Source organism: Macaca fascicularis, chromosome 9 (assembly GCF_037993035.2).
Source record: "Macaca fascicularis isolate 582-1 chromosome 9, T2T-MFA8v1.1".
NCBI lineage: Eukaryota > Metazoa > Chordata > Mammalia > Primates > Cercopithecidae > Macaca > Macaca fascicularis.
The window spans coordinates 133013926-133030906 of record NC_088383.1 but is presented as its reverse complement, the minus strand read 5'-3'; the positions used below and the strand labels follow the sequence as shown (position 1 = coordinate 133030906).

General features: G+C 47.8%; 1 protein-coding gene across 6 annotated transcripts in view; it reads left to right on the top strand.

Moving 5' to 3' along the window:
* Window positions 1-16981, top strand: part of CHST15 (carbohydrate sulfotransferase 15) — an 85163-nt gene that overhangs the window by 31857 nt on the left and 36325 nt on the right. For all 6 annotated transcript variants that reach the window (XM_045361716.3, XM_005566678.4, XM_074003022.1 and 3 more), the window contains exon 2: window positions 15474-16527. In XM_045361716.3, the coding sequence (XP_045217651.2) occupies window positions 15982-16527 (546 nt within the window). In that variant the 5' untranslated portion in view covers window positions 15474-15981. The remainder of the gene's footprint in view (window positions 1-15473; window positions 16528-16981) is intronic.

Sequence of the window (16981 nt, the reverse complement as noted above, 5' to 3'; positions counted from 1 at the left end):
CTTGCTCTATATGAGTAAAATTGGAAGCAAGATGGAAATGTGTAAATAGAAAGCAAAACCCCCCAAATGCTACCCACAGTCAACAATGGGGAACTGTTTGGGGAGTCTATTAGTCTGTTTTCATGCTGCTGACAAAGACATGCCCAAGACTGGGAAGAATAAAAGGTTTAATTGGACTTACAGTTCCACTTGGCTGGGAAGGTCTCAAAATCATGGTGGGAGGCAAAAGGCACTTCTTACATGGCGGTGGCAAGAGAAAATGAGAAAGAAGCAAAAGCGGAAACTCCTGATAAACCCATCAGATCGCGTGCTTATTTACTATCGCAAGAATAGCATGGGAAAGACCGGACCCCATGATTCAATTACCTCCCCCTGGGTCCTTCCCACAACACGTTGGAATTCTGGGAGCTACAATTCAAGTTGAGATTTAGGTGGGGACACAGCCAAACCATATCAGGGAGTGAATGTGAATGTGCATGTCCCCATCCTCCATGAAGTGAGAGGCAGTTTGGGCTTCAGCTTGTGTTTAAATCCAGTTCTGCCATTTACTTACAGCGTGATTTAGGGCAAGCCACTTCACCCAGAGCCTCCGTTTTCTTATCTGCACAATGGAGCGATTACACCTACCTTTAGTGTTGTCTAAAAGTCAGAAAGAGATGAGAGGAAGCAGGTTCCCAGCTTCACGCCTGCCATAAAACAGCAGGTCATCCTGGTTCCTTTCCCCCTGTCCCTACACCAGTGCTTCTCAAAATTTCCTCTTCAGTACTCAAAGGTGAAAGACAGTGAGGGCTCCCTGGGGTCCTCCAGGCTGGTCCCGACAGCTTGCAGCCAGCAAGGCGAGCTGGATCTCTGCAAATTTTGTCAGTTAGTAATATACGTGGGTATAACTTATTTGAAAACAATGATTTCAATGTTGAAAATTTCAAATATTTTAAACATGGAAGCTTCAGTTTGTCTTGCGGCTTCATACAACTCCTGGCTAACCTCTGCACACCGGAGGTAGAGGGGCTGGCACACCTCCACATGCCCACAGGCCCCTGGGCGAGGCACACCTTTGCACACTCCTGGTGGGGCTGGCACACCTTCACATACTCCTGGTGGGGCTGGCACACCTTCACACACCCTGGGGGGGACACATCTTTGCACACTCCTGGAGGAGCCTGGCACAACACACATTTCTGGGGGGGGCAGACACACCTCTGCACACTCACTCCTGGGGGAGGCACACTTCTGCACACTTCTGGGGGCGGGGCTGGCACATCATACACTCCTGGGGAGGACCAGCACACACTCGGGGGTTTGGAACACCTGTGCACACACTGCTTGGGGGCTGGCACACCTGCTGTGCATACACTGCATGGGGGCTGGCACACTCTGCACACTCCTGAGGTCCCTATAGCCAAGCTGGGTTGGTACCGGAGCTGTTCTCCTCACCTCTTGGCACGCTTAGTAAGGGCTGGGTCCATCTGGGGGCAGACAGTGGATGTCAGCTGACCTCAGGTGACCCCCCTGGAGAAACTCCCGTCGCCTGGCTCTAAAACCCTCCCGAGGACCTCCTCATTTATTTGGGTTGCTTGGTCTTTCCATCAAAAAGAAGGAAATTCCAATGAAGTGTTTTCAGGCAGTTCTTCTCATTGAAGGGTTAACCAGATTCTTATTTTGCTCATCTTTGGAAATAAAACAATGTTTAGAACTACCCGGATCAGCAAGGCCATCTGGTGGGGAGTGTGCAGCTGCTCCCCTTTCAGTCGCGCTGCCTGTAATGGATTCATTCTAGGGTGCGTTGTGCATCTGCAGAATCATGATTTGCAGTTGGTTTTGAACGTGTGAGCTATGTGTCCACGCAAGACCTTTCTCCTCTGCCCGTCCTGAAGGACATCTGGGCTGGGCATCTTCCACTATCCTGCAACCTTTCTGCTCTTCATGAAGTCAGGTCAAAGTGGGCAGGGGGACTCTGGGGACCTGAGGGTGGACAGAGTCACCCTGCAATTCTTCTGTCCCTAATCTATAGTCTCTGCGCATTATACTCTGGGCTGCTTCTTTTCATTCATTTCTCTATTTGTGTCAAGGAAAAATTATTGGACAGCAACTAGAAGGTACCACTCATCTTTGTAGTCTAAATACATGACAGCCAGAATGAGCCCTAGTCTGAAAATGGGTCACTATTTCCTGGTAGTTAAGGTTTGATGTTGCAGGTGTTTGAACCCCGAAAATGTGCAAAAAGAATAATTATAACATGTGTTAAACATCCTGGGCTCCTGAGATCACTGCACCCATGTAACAATGCTGAGCCTTCCACGTCGACTTTGAGATGAAGAGAATGAGGGTCGAACTGGTGAACAGGTTTGCCTACGGTCATGTGGCTGGTTAAACCGTGTGGCCAGTGTTCAGCCTAGGCCTTCGGTCTCCAGCTCTTCCCTAGGCCAGCTCGCTCTCCTGTATTCTGTAAGTCATTTGGGGAGGAAGTGTATAGTATTAAATTCTCTGGGCCACAGTTTCCCCATCTGTAAAATGTAAGTAGTAATTGTACTTTCCTCTTAGATTATGACATTTAAATAGAATAATCCCTATCAACCCCAGCCTGGTGTCTGGACACAAGGAAGCCCTCAACACATGTTAGCTGGCATCATTGTTGTTGTGACTCAGCAATAATGACTCTGTTCTGGATATTTGCTGGATATTTGCCATGCTTTCTGGAGCTTGTTCCCTGACTCTTTAATTTAAAAGTATTTATTGAGCACTTACTCTGTGCTATTCAGGGTTGAGCACCACTGACCTGGCCTTTTATGGAGCTTGTAGTCCAGCCTCACCTCCTTACAAGGGAGAAAGGTGGCCTGTGGGCTGAGTGATGGCTGACCGTGCTCCTCTGTGAGCCTTGAGTTCTGAGCAGGTTCCCCTACAGCTGCCAACAACAGCTTGGTTCGCCTGCTGCAGGAGAAAGATCACGGGCTTTGCAGCCACACAGACCTGCGGTTGGATTTTGGCCCCACCACTGGGGAGCCCTGTGACTCTAGGCATGTGGTTAACCCTGCTGTGCCTCAGTTTCCCACACACGACTTGGGGAATCTCAGTGCTGACCTCAGAGAGTGCCTTCAAGAAGGGACCTAGCACGGTCCTCTGCAGGTGGCAGATACTGGACTATCAGGCATTTCCTTCTTCTTTTGCCGCTATCCCTGGGGCCACTTAAAACCCTAAACTGACTCCACGTGCTGCTAAAATGCTTTGCAGCTATATGACTGTCCTCGCTTTGTTCCCTAGAGCCATTTCGGTAGACGCGTTTCACGGCACACCCCGTAAGCTCCTCTTGAGCGGCCTCTGCCTTATTGGAAAACCGGAGTCAGTAGATATACAAGCATGAGAAAATCTAGTCCCTACACTGGTGTGATTTACTGCTGGAAATAATAAAATGAGCACTCTGAAATAGTTTTTCTCCTCACTTGGTTTCAGAAAAAATTATTGATTGTGTCACAAAGACCTTTAGAGTCTTTTGTGCACATTGAAATCACTGGGGGAGAAATGCAGCATGAACATATTTGAAGTCTGTGGTCCACCCTGCCCCTTCGCTGAGAAAACCTGATTATTTTGTGCATTTCAGAGAGACTGGGACATCTGCTGTGTTTGGCCTATATCTCTGGTGGTTGCACAAGGGAGCCGGAGCTGATTGCCTTATTAGAGACCAAGCTATCACAGAGAACAGGAAAAAGACCCCATTCTCCCTCCTGCCTGCCATGGCCAGAGGCCCTGGTTCACTGAATCACGGCTGTTGTTACCATGCTTTTTCGGATTCCTGGAGCAGAGCTAGTTCTTCTGCAGATTCCCTGGGGCTAGGTGGGCTTCACGGCTGTCTTTGAAATGGGATATACAGTCCCGAATGTGGGCATTTTTCTGGAGCCTCTGGAGTCTTTGTTCTGGAGTTAGATGGGATGTTCCCAGAGGATTCAGGCTGTTCATTTTTTTGTCTGTATGACTGGACACTCTGCGGCCCAGGCCTGTACGACCGGACACGCTGCGGTCTTTGTCTTTGGAGCCCCGGCAAATGCAAGCCCTGCACATAGTAGGTGTTTAAATAAACATGTACAAAAGTGTGTGGACCACTAATCTGGAGAAAACTCTGCGTCTCTGTTGAATTAATTATCTGGCTAATAAAGCAAGCGCTGCGCCGGCTAGTCAACGCTCATTGCAAAATCACTGGCCTCTGAGCAGCCCTGAAAGACATAACAGATGAAGATAATGAGTTTTTATTAAGGAGAAATTAACTTCAAATCATACACCCCTGAGTGTTAGGGCCAAAAGGGGTAGTCCCAAATCCGTATCTTATATATGGATAAACAGAGGCCCTGAGAGATGAAGTGACGCTCAGGGTGACCAGCCAGGTTAGCGATCAGGACACCAAGCATCTCCCTGCCTTGGTGGGGGGTCCCTCCTTTGCTGCTCTGAAGTTTTAAAATGCAAATCATCATGGAAGCCACCACCTGGGCCACAGCGTGTCTGGTCATACAGGCCTGGGCCTGAGAGTGTCCGGTCCTATAGGCCTGGGCCACAGAGTGTCTGGTCGTACTGGCCTGGGTCAAAGCGTGTCCAGTCGTACTGGCTGGGCCGCAGTGTGTCCGGTCCATCAGGCCTGGGCCACAGCGTGTCTGGTCGTACAGGCCTGGGCTGCAGAGTGTCCAGTTGTACAGGCCTGGACTGCAGAGTGTCTGGTCGTACAGGCCTGGGCTGCAGTGTGTCCAGTTGTACAGGCCTGGGCTGCAGAGTGTCCAGTTGTACAGGCCTGGACTGCAGAGTGTCTGGTCGTACAGGCCTGGGCTGCAGAGTGTCCAGTTGTACAGGCCTGGGCTGCAGAGTGTCCAGTTGTACAGGCCTGGGCTGCAGAGTGTCCAGTTGTACAGGCCTGGACTGCAGAGTGTCTGGTCGTACAGGCCTGGGCTGCAGAGTGTCCAGTTGTACAGGCCTGGGCTGCAGAGTGTCTGGTCGTACAGGCCTGGGCTGCAGTGTGTCCACTTGTACAGGCCTGGGCTGCAGAGTGTCCAGTTGTACAGGCCTGGACTGCAGAGTGTCCAGTTATACACAGCCCAGGCTTCTTTGATGTACAGGGACAAAATAGGAGTTGGGGGTGTGCACTGGGGCCTGCCTCCTGTGCATGGGGCTAGTTCCATTCCTATCCATTGACTCAGCTGCAAGGGCAACCGACAAGGGACAGCCCCGCCTCTCCCTCCTCCCCTGCCCCTGCCCGCCTTGCTTTCTGTCCTTCCTTCCCCTGTCCCCACACTTGGCACCAGGCCAGCCTCTGCACATCTCTGTGCCCCCATCCCTTGTCTCTGTCCTGGGGCTGTACCCGGTCCTAGCAGGCTCTTCCCTGGCTGTAGGAGACAAGCCTGAGTGATGACTAGAGTCTGAATTGAGACAGTTTAAGACAATGCCCCAGGCCGACAAAACGCTCAAAGGAGATTGAAGGAGGTAGGGGAGTTTCATCCCATCAGCTTCCTCCTGGGATGCTTCCCTCACCTTCCTGTCCTGTGTCTATGGGTGAGACTGCAAATCTGTTTTCTCGGAAGGGATTCCTCAGAAGATTGGAAGGGAGAAGAACACCAGGGGCCTGGAGAAGCCGCTGGACTATCTGAGGCCACGCCTGGGTGGTAGGGGTAGAGGTTAGGATGGGCTCTTCTCTTGAGGGATGGTGGAAGACTGAGTGTCAGGCCCCTGGGGCCTCTTGCCCCACCTTTCTATCATGGGCTGCATGTCCTTGGGGAAGTACAGACCACACCGGCCTTAGTTTCTCTGGAAAAGGCAGGCTGGGTGACAGGTACCCGTAGGTTTATACTGGCCAGTTGATTTGCTGGAGGCCACCTGGGTTTCGCCCTGGGTCTGAGTGTGCTCACCATCATTGTTGAGGGGTTCCGGGTGTTTCTGATTGTGAATGACTGCAGTAGAATCCTCAGGGATCCCAGGAGCTTCACTGCCTGGCATTTCCCATCTGTACAGCAGTGGCTGGTTTACCCTAGATCTTTGGGGACGGGTGCGTTTCTGGAAGGTTGGCCCTTGCTGTTGAGCACTGAAACAAGTTCTGGATGGCCACAGTCGTTTGGAGGGGGTGAGCTTTTCCAGAATTTTCCCCACAGCTGTGCCCGGCTCGCCAGAGCTATGGGCCCTGGTGACAGGGGTGCCCAAATGATCCCGGCCAGCTCAGCTTCTTAGTACGTTGTTCTACTGTAGAACTTGGGTGTTACTTCCTGCATCTGTGTGGCTACCTGCCTCTTCCAGGGCATCACCTCAGATGAGTGGCAGACAAGAAAATTGGACACCAGTGTCTGGAATGATAATATATGCACACTGAAAGCAAGTAACCCTGGAGTGGGGACCCAAGGGACTCTCCAGTAATAATGCAAGGAATCCAGGTCATGTATTGAGATGCAGGAGAGCCAGAGATCACCTCCAGCCCCCTCCTCGTTAACTCTTTTGCGGGCTCCTCAGCTGCATCCAGAAGCCAACTTGACACCAGGCAGACAAACAAAAGGAAAGCAAACACACTTTGTTAGTTTTACACGGACCTGGGAATCTTCACAAGAGAGTGGAGTTGAAGGTTTTAGACCTTTTAGACAAAGAACAATCAATTTCAGAAGAGATGGAACACAAGGGATCTGGTGGAGCAATATACATTTCTAGGGGAGTCTCTGGGAGATATATGGGGTGTGTAAAACCAGTGGAAGAGAAGGGTTCCTTTGTGAAGTGTATTTATCCTGGTCCATTGCAGCCCCCAGTTCCCAGGCTCTGCTGAGGAGGGCCATTTTCTCAGCCTGGCAGGGGAAGGGTACTCCTCCCAGAGGAGTCTACGGCTTGGAGTATGCAGGAAGAGACAGGTCAGCTGGCCCTGTCTGAAACTATAATTCCTCCAGTGTTTTTGACTCAAAATAATCAACATATCAATTTGGCATATTTTGGGATGGCTCATCCTTCCAAGGCTTGCAGGGTACTAGACTCTGGGTTACGCATTTTGTGTATATGACCTCATTTCTTCCTCACATTCACACTAGGAGACAGATCATTTGATTCCCATTTTACAGATGAGGAAACCTAGTCACAGAATGGTTAAATTCGTTGCCTGAGATCATTAGAGCAGCCTTAGACTTGATTCGGGTTGAAATGCAGGTCTCCCTGACTCCGAAGCCTGGCATAGTGTCTTATTTTTGACTGCTTGGAAACCGTTTTTCCTACATCCCATCTTTCTACCTGTCAGGCCTCCGAGCCCAAGCCAAGCCATTGCATCCCCTGTGACTTGCACATATATACGCCCAGATGGCCTGAAGTAACTGAAGAATCACAAAAGAAGTGAAAATGCCTTGTCCTGGCTTAACTGATGACATTCCACCACAAAAGAAGTGAAAATGGCTGGTCCTTGCCTTAACTGATGACATTACCTTGTGAAAGTCCTTTTCCTGGCTCATCCTGGCTCAAAAATCTCCCCCACTGAGCACCTTGTGACCCCCACTCCTGCCCGCCAGAGAACAAATCCCCATGGACTGTAATTTTCCTTTATCTACCCAACTCCTATAAAACAGACCCACCCTTATCTCCCTTCGCTGACTCTCTTTTGGGACTCTGCCCGCCTGCACCCAGGTGATTAAAAAGCTTTATTGCTCACACAAAACCTGTTTGGTGGCCTCTTCACACGGACGTACATGACACTACCAAGTTGAGAATCAGTGAGCTCAGAATACGGGGAAGGCGCTGGCTGCATATTATAGAGATCTGGTCTTGGGGAAATGCCTGTTTATTATGGATATGGCTTACGGACTAAAATAATAGCATTGAATGTACTTTGTATGCATGTAAGGTGGTCGTGATTAACCAAAAGTAATGTTGATGATGAACTTAAAAGACAGTCAAGTGTGCTTTAAAAATAAGCTTAAAAACTGCCTGGGTTTTGTATGCACAGATTTTGGGCCGGCCAGGAAGATCCCCCAGATCGTGGTTTGAGAATACCTGTTTTAGACAAAGCACGAGTGACGCGTCCCAGGCATCAGGAAAGATGAAATCTGGCAAGGAAACCATAAGGATCAGATTACAGGAAAGGCTTGCTCAGGGAGAGGAAGGAAGCAAGGAAGAAATTAGTAACTGAAAAGAGGCAAGGAGGAAGGCCTCTTCATCAGGAGGCGGGGGAGTGTGGGCCGGTTGTTTGGATATCTAAAACAAAACAGCTGTGGTTGTCATACACACACATTTTGTCAGAAAATAACCTGGTGTGTTATTTTCCGATGTTTCAGCCATTGTGTCTTGATTCAGGAACAGCTCCCTTCTGAGTTTCTTTTTGTTTGTTTGTTTTTGAGAGAGGGGCTCATTCTGTTGCACAGCTGGTGCAGTGGTGTGATCACGACTCACTGCAGCCACAACCTCCCCAGGCTCAAGCAATCCTCCCACCTCAGCCTCCCGAGTAGCTGGGACTACAGGTGTGCACCACCACACCCAGCTAATTTTTGTATTTTTTATAGAGACGGGGTTTTGCCATGTTGCCCAAGCTGGTCTAGAACACCTGGGCTTGAGTCATCCGACTGCCTAGTGCTGGGATGACAGGCGTGAGCCACTGCGCCCAGCCTCCCCTCTGAATTTCCATTATCATGTTGGCATATCTACTGCTGGTGGTAGCCAGCCTCCAGGAGGCAGAGGTTGCGGTGAGCTGAGATCACACCACTGCACTCCAGCCTGGGCGACAGAGTGAGACTCTGTCTCGAAAAAAAAAAAAAAAGAAAAAGAAAAATCGACCCTTTATTATTTCTCTGCTGTCTTTAGGAATTGGCTGAGATCCAGTGGGTGTTGGCTGCTCTGGGTGGGCTCAGCCAGGTGGCCCTGCTCCACCTGTCTCAACTCCTCCTGGCCAAGCAAGGGTGCAAGAGGACAAATGAGTACACAGGACATGTCTGAGGGCCTGGCATGTGCCAGCCCTAAGCCCACTTCTGCCTCATTCTGCTGGCCAAAGCAAGCCACCCAACTCAAACCGAAGGGTGGAGAAATACATCACTGCTGCAGCTGAAGGCCCTCCAAAGTGGCAAAGAATGTGAACAAGGGGAAGAAGAAAAACTTGAGACCAATAATGCAATCTATGGTAAAGAGTAATAAATAACTATTTATCAAATTCCCACTGTGGGCCAGCACTGTGCATCTGTAATACCAGCTAACATTTATTGAGCACTAACTATGGGCCAGACACTTTTTTTTTTTTTTTTTGGCGGACTCTTGCTGTGTTGCTCAGGCTGGAGTGCAGTGGCACAATCTTGGCTCACTGCAACCTCTGCCTCCTGGATTCAAATGATTCTCCTACCTCAGCCTCCTGAGTAGTTTGGATTACAGGCATGCGCCACCACTCCCTAATTTTTGTATTTTTGGTTGAGATGGGGTTTCACCATGTTGGTCAGTCTGGTGTCGAACTCCTGACCTTGTGATCCACCCGCCTCGGCCTCCCAAAGTGCTAGGATTACAGGCGTGAGCCACTGCGCTCAGCCGGGCCAGATACTCTTTTAAGTACCTTGCATGAATGAGTTCACTAGGTGCTTACAGCACTTCCATGACACAGGTCCTGTGATTATTCCTAAGTTGTATCCAAGGAAATGGGGAGAAGAGATGTTTAATGTCTTGTTCAAGATCAAACCTGAGCAGCCTGGCTCTAGCACTTGGGCTCTGAACTCCAATGCTGTACGTGATCTGTTGCTAGCAGGGACTTCTTTTGAAAATACAGAGGCCCAGAAACCTTAAGTGATTTTCCCAAGGCCACGGGGTGGACATGGACTTGGAATCCTAACCCATGTGACTGCTGTGTTCTCTCCACTATGCTATGGGCCAGTGAATGTTGTGATGTGGCTTTATTCTGCTTATTGACTGGATGTGATCAAAACTGTCAACGTCCAGGTAGAAGACTGAATCTGATGATTTACAATTTGTACAGAACTCTTCAGTCTTGTTGGCTTTCTTCTCAGTCTCAGCAACAACCTTCTGTCTTCGAGCTACATGTGAAAAATGTTCCTTCTCCTACTTGTTGATTAATATTCCTTGAAAAAATGTATTTCCATATATATAGCCTAAAGAGGAATGTCAGCAGTTAGACATACTAATCAGAAGAAGGCTTTGTGTTTTAGTAAAGGTTAATTAAGAGCCATTGAATTTTTTTCCTTAAAACATAAAGGTAAAATAATGTAATTAGCTATTTTTTTCCCTCTCTCTCCCCAGAGGGCAGATGTAAATGTTCTACCAAAATGAAGCTATTTATTTAAATCCATCCAGATTTCTTCTGAAGTTTCATACATCTTTCCTCTGCTATATCAGCTTATAGCTACAATAATTTAATAAGTTTTTCCTAGGGTGAAATTGGATGCCCTTTATCGATCTTACACTGAGGGGGCATTCAATTACTTAATCTAAAGTGGTATTTCTGGGTCTCTCAATTACAATTTTGTTATAAATGGCTTGCTAATGATGCTTGGGTGCATAGGTTAATAGGGGGTGTCCAAGCAAGGGCTGGGTAATTGAACACTTTCTATTTTGGGACCCGTTATCTGATTTCTCTCCTGGTGCCAGGTTCCCACAGTGATGGTCTGCATCCATCAGGCTCAGAATTGAGCCCAGGTGGGAAGTAATCTCACTGAAATGTACACCTGAATCCTTTGGTTTAATACATGAACGGAAGCGCCAAGGGCCCCGTCTTGTCTGAGTCGACCGGCACCAAACGTGGACATTCCAGACAGGTGAAGTGCAGGGGCATACATGACTCCTTTCTGAAGGAGGAACCACTTGAGTGTTAGGTTTCTGAATGACTGTGCTTGGGATAATTTGTGGCCTATGGAAAAGGCCAGATAAGGAACATAACAGCAATCCATTTTCCTTTCAATACCACCCCATTACTTGGATTTTTCTTCCCTGAGTTATGCTCTTTAATAATTATACATAGTATGAAAATTCTTTTGAGGTCAGGCATGGTGCCTCATGCCTGTAATCCCAGCACTTTGGGAGGCCAAGGCGGGCTGGATCACTTGAGGCGAGGAGTTCGAGACTAGCCTGGCCAATGTGGTGAAACTCCGTCTCTACTAAAAATGCAAAAATTAGCCAGGCGCGGTGGTGTGTGCCTGTAATCTCAGTACATCGGAAGCTGAGACAGGAGAATCGCTTGAACCTGGGAGGCAGAGGTTGAAGTGAGCCAAGATCGTGCCACTACACTCCAGCCTGGGCCACAGAGTGAGACTCCATCTCAAAAAAAAAAAAAAAAAAAAAGAATATATAGTGTGCCTCCCTTTTTGCACTTGAGCAAATCCCACCCCTGACTTTGGCCTTCAAGACTTTACAGAGCCTGGTCCCTGCCTCCTCTCCCATTGGGTTTCCACCCCCACTACTGGCCTACGCTGCCAGTAGCCCTCATGGGTTGGGACTCCCCACAGCATCTCTCTACAGGGCCTTTGCTTCCCCTGGTCTCCATGTGACTGGCTTCCTTCTTGTCATTCAGGTTTCTCCTCCAATGTCCCTGTGAAATCAGGTCTTCCCTGTCACCCTGTGTATCATACCTCCCACTCCTCTAAGGCAGTGACTCTAACCCAGGGGTGATTATGCACCCCAGGGGACATTGACAAAGACTGGAGACGTTTTTAGTTGTGACATCTCAGGGGAACGGGTGCTATGGCATCCAGTGGGTAAAGGCCAGGGTGCTGCTAAGCATCCTACGCAGGACAGCCCTGACAACAAAGAATGGGCCATCCTAGGATGGCACAAAGAATTCCAAAACCCTGTTCCAATGGTTTTATTGTTCTCTCCCCTTTTTCTTTATTCTTTTCTGCATAGCCTTTATCTAGCAGCATCTGGGATTATCTTATTCATTTGGGACTTCTTTATAGCCTGTGCCCTGCAACCCCTACCCCTGGTGGGACAGAAGCTCCACTTGGGAACAGAACTCCTCTCTGGGTCAGCCCTGCACCACTCGCACCCGTCAGGGGAGGGCTCGTCTGGAAGCCGCCGGGCTCTAGGGCCTTCACTTACAAGGGATTCACCTGGCCTTCAGATTGCTTGTCCATCTTACTGCATGTTTGACATACTATACAGTGGCTATCGATTTTGGTAAAAACTTGTAAATGTGAGGTAGTTTTATGTTTTTTCTCAGAGAGGACCCCCCTTCCCACCCCAGCCCAGGGGTGTTTTCCAACACCAGCAAATCCTCCAACTCCAGAACCTAACTGATTATCCTACCATTCAATTCAAGTCTGCCCCTACCAGAGGCAGACTCTACAGGTTTGAGGGCTTGGTCCCACCAGACTGCTCCACTTCAGATGCCAGTCCCAAGTACTGGGTCCCCAGGTTACCCATGCTTCTGTCCAAATTGGCTACAAAGGCAAGAGAGTCCCACAACCTCCTCAGGTTCAGTAATTCTCTAGAATGACTCACAGAACTCAGGAGAGTGCTTGGCTCATCATCAGTCTATTATAGGATACAATGCAGAAACAGCCAGCAGATGAGACGCATGGGGTGAGGTATGTTGGAGGAAGGTGTGTAGAGCTTCCATGCCCTCTCCCTCCATTCCACCTTCCCAGCACCTCGAAGGGTCCACCAACCTGGAAGCTGCCTGAGCCCAGTGGTTTAGGGGTTTTGATGGCAGTTTCATTACAAAGGCATGATTGGTTAAATCATTGGCCACTGGTGATTGACTTCATCTGCAGCCCTTCTTCCCGACCTGGAGTTTGGGGGGTTTGCTGAAAGCTGCTAACTGAGGCTTGGTCTTTCTGGTGACCAGCCCTCAGCCTGGAGCTATCCTGGCCTGCAAAGGGTCACCGCATCAGGATACACTCAGATATGGCTGAAAGGGGCTTGTCATGAATGACGACAGGTGCTTCTCTCACCCCATCACTCAGAAAAATTCCAAGGATTTTAGCACCTGTGTACCAGTACCCAAGGATAGAGACCAAATACTCATCTCTTTATTTCCACATCACATCCCTCATCTTGTATTGGCTTTTGGCTGGCCTCCCCCTAACTGGACATGTGCAACACTCAGCTGTTCTTCAAAAGATATTTGTTGAACAGATGAATGAACGAATGAAAGAATGCTAGGAGCTGAGAAAACACTGTATCTGAGTGTTTTGCTAAGGTTCTTGCAGCCTCTCAAATTGCCTCCTCAGTTCTTTCTGTTTAGGAAGCAGGACTTGCAGAGGCTGGGCTGGTTGGAGGGGGCGGCTGCCCGGCAGACATGCTCTGTGGACCCGGTCCGGGCACCCCATCTTCCCTCCTCTCTGTTGAGACTGTCAGCTGCTCATGTTTTCGCTTTGCTTGAAATGAGCTTCCCCTGCCCTTGTTTAGGAATGTTTTGCCCATTCGTTTGGGTCCAGATTATGTACATTCCTGTCTTGGAGCTTCAAAGTCCGTGTTTTGTTTGCTTTTTAAAGAATCTAATTCGATCTTCTGCAGCAGAAAGACAGGAGGGTGTGAATTCCCTCCCTGCTGAGCTGCTGGTTGGAGTCTCATTTTTAACCCCGGCTTGGCCCTGTCTTGGACATGTGAAAAAATGTTTTCTTGGCCTTAATGATGGAGTTTCCAAGTAGGGGATCTTGCCCTTTTGTTTCTTTAGTTTGGAAGAATTGTTTGTAGCAAGCGATGGGTCAGGGGTGGTTGAGCAAGTTTGAAGCAGAGGTTGAGTCTTGAGGTTTCTGACATGTCCTTTCAGCTGCCCTCATGTCCCTCCAGCTGCCCTCAGGGATAAGAGATGGGGGTAGGGCCTGAGATGTCCGGCCTGGCTTCCCAGAACTGGCCCCTTCTGCATCCCCGCCCCGGCGCCTCTGCAGGACTCAGGTCTCAGCCTCTACTGACCAGCCTTTCTCAAACTGGCTCCTTGATACCCTAGTGAGATTCCTTGGCCAATTATGTACTTACAACTTTGTGTATTATATTCCTCTCTTGTGGATTCACAGGGCTTATTAGCATATCAAAGGCCCTGAAAAGTTCGGCTGTAAAGAATTCTGTGTAATTTTGTCCATTCCACATTTTCTCCAAATAATTTAAGCATGGAACACTCACCAACGGCAAGCGGAACATTTTGTGGGAGGAAGACGTTTTGGGAAACACACAGCTTGGCTATTTCTTGGCCACCATATTTTGAGAAAACACGAGGTTTTCAGTCCAAGGGGCATGAACATTTCTTCTGTTGAGTTCTGATTGTTTAATCCTTCAGCCAGTACATGGAGATCTTGATGCGGGGTTAGTTAATGCCGCCTCTATGGACACAGTGAGGGTTGTTTGAGGCGTGGCGTGTGTAGAGTTGGAGATGAATCTACTACTCTTGGATAATTTTCAATTGCTAAAGAATAATCATGTGGTATAGGATCTTTCATCTTTGATCCCACTTCAAATGTTTTTGGCATTCACTGACAATGAAAAATCATAGTAGTAGTTGATGATGCTATTGTTATCAATGCTATCTACCTTTTATGGTATGCTAAATATGTGTCAGGCATTATTCAAACTCTTTACATGTAGTAGCTAATTTAGTACCTGTTAAGGTGCCCTATTTTCCTAATTTTGCTATTGAGGAAACCAAAGCTCAGAGAGGTTATGTGGCTTGCTCAGGGTCACACAGCCAATTAGTGGTGATCTACCACTGCCAGAAACTAAGTAGGTCTCCTTTTTTGCTTATCCATGGCTCTTTTTATGACATCTACAAAGAAGTGTCATTTGGGCAACAATATATTTTATAACCACAGGATTCTATTAATGGGTTTTTAAGAATCATATCTTGCTCGAGATGATGAAAATGAAAAATTATGTCAGGGTCTGAAGCTCTGTGCCACTCGAGGGAATACTATACATTGGATTTAATTGCTTAATAACTTAAAGTCAAGTGGTTTTTTAATATGATACATTCTACTGAAGGAGAGACTCATTTCATTGTTTCTAAATTTTCATTAACTTTTGCTTCCTAATCTGATAATAAAGGTTAACTCTAAGAAAGAGACTGCTGATGCCAGCGAGAGGGAAAAAACACATTTTCTCTGCCTGCTCCCATTCTAACCATCCTCCTTAGTATTCTTGAGATTTTTCATTGACTGAAAAGCACTGATATTTCAATTCATCCCTCAAATTTGTAGTCATTGACTGTGCATGAATCTGAGAATGATCACAACATCCTGGGATTCAGAGATCCTGTAACTGAGATATATCAAGGCAGAGAGATTAGGGGAGATGTGGACCATGCACAATGTGAGATGTTTGATGTGGCGCTGGTGGTGCTGGAATTGGGACCATGTTTGGTGGCAGAAATTGAGCCCCAAAGCCAACTGCAAGGACCTGAAACCTCTTCCTTTATCCTCATGATTTTCTATGACTTGCTTAGAACCAGGCTGGCTTGGCTGGACTTAGAGGTGGAAAAGAGAGTGAGCATCTGTCTCTGGTTGGAGGATGAGCTTTGGGTTATCGCTATTACCACACAATGTAATAAAGCCTCTTGTCTTTTTGTGTAGGAAATCTGGCATTTTTTAAAGTTTGCGCCCCACAAAGAGGAAATATTCCAAAGGTACTCAGGATGTAAAAGTGGAGATCTTCACAGATGCCTCCGTGGATGGCATGGCAATCCATCCATCAGTGAAAAGACCATGATTTCTTTTAATTTTTTGTGTGTTTCCATATTCCCCAGTGAGAATTCTTCCACCTTTTTTTGTGCCATGGGAAAAACCTGAAGGGCAGGCAGAGCTGCTCCCGAACTAGTGACCTTCTCCAAGGTTGCAGAGGCTCTTGTAGAACATGACTCTGGGACATCACTTCCTTTTGTTTTCTTTCGGAGCTGAACCAAAGAATGTGCGTCCTCTTTCTCTAGTGCTGTGGTGTGTGCTTATTTTTGTATTTGTGCTTTCCATCCATCTTATGTAATCACAAGGCATCCTTAAGGTTTTCCGGCACAATTTGTGGACATCCAGACTCCTGGGGGGACCACCACCCATGGCTCGGTAAGCCCAGGGCACTGGCACTACCATGAGGCACTGCATTAATTGCTGCATACAGCTGTTACCCGACGGTGCACACAAGCACCAGGTCAACTGCCGAGGGGGCCCCCACCACGGTCACCAGGCGTGCCCCACGTGCAAAGGAGAAAACAAAATTCTGTTTCGTGTGGACAGTAAGCAGATGAACTTGCTTGCTGTTCTCGAAGTGAGGACTGAAGGGAACGAGAACTGGGGTGGGTTTATGTGCTTCAAGAAGGGGAAGCGATGTAGCCTCGTTTTTGGACTGATAATAATGACCTTGGTAATGGCTTCTTACATCCTTTCTGGGGCCCACCAAGAGCTTCTGATCTCATCACCTTTCCATTACGGAGGCTTCCCCAGCAACCCCAGCTTGATGGACAGCGAAAACCCAAGCGACACAAAAGAACATCATCATCAATCCTCTGTAAATAACATTTCATACGTGAAGGACTATCCAAGCATTAAATTAATTATCAACAGCATCACAGCTAGGATTGAGTTCACGACCAGACAACTCCCAGACTTAGAAGACCTTAAGAAGCAGGAGTTGCATGTGAGTAGCTTTGTGCTAATCTTGACTGATTGGTTGATTTTTAGAAATGAGTGCTTTTCTTTCTATCACCATCTTTGGGAACACAGAAGGAAAATGACTGAAAAATGTCTCAGATGTAGCAAGGATCATTTGACAGCCTTATGGATTTGAATGCACTGAAAGAGTGATGTTTGCTTATGCTATGGAGTGCCAGGAAGGGAATCTGCTGTCCTGAACGCTGGGTTAGGCATGTTCAAGGGCCGCCGGCTCTCATTATTTCATTCCAGAACTTCTTGCTTGACATGTGATCGTGGTAGTTAAAAGTTGCTTTTGCAGATCACCATCATTTGGGATTTTAAAGCTGCGTTAAATTTGATTTTCTGCTTCTATTCTATATTTTAATCTCTAACGGCAATTTAAATATACAACTAGTAAAAAGATTCTGTTTAATTACCATGTGTGCGTGTGTGTTGTG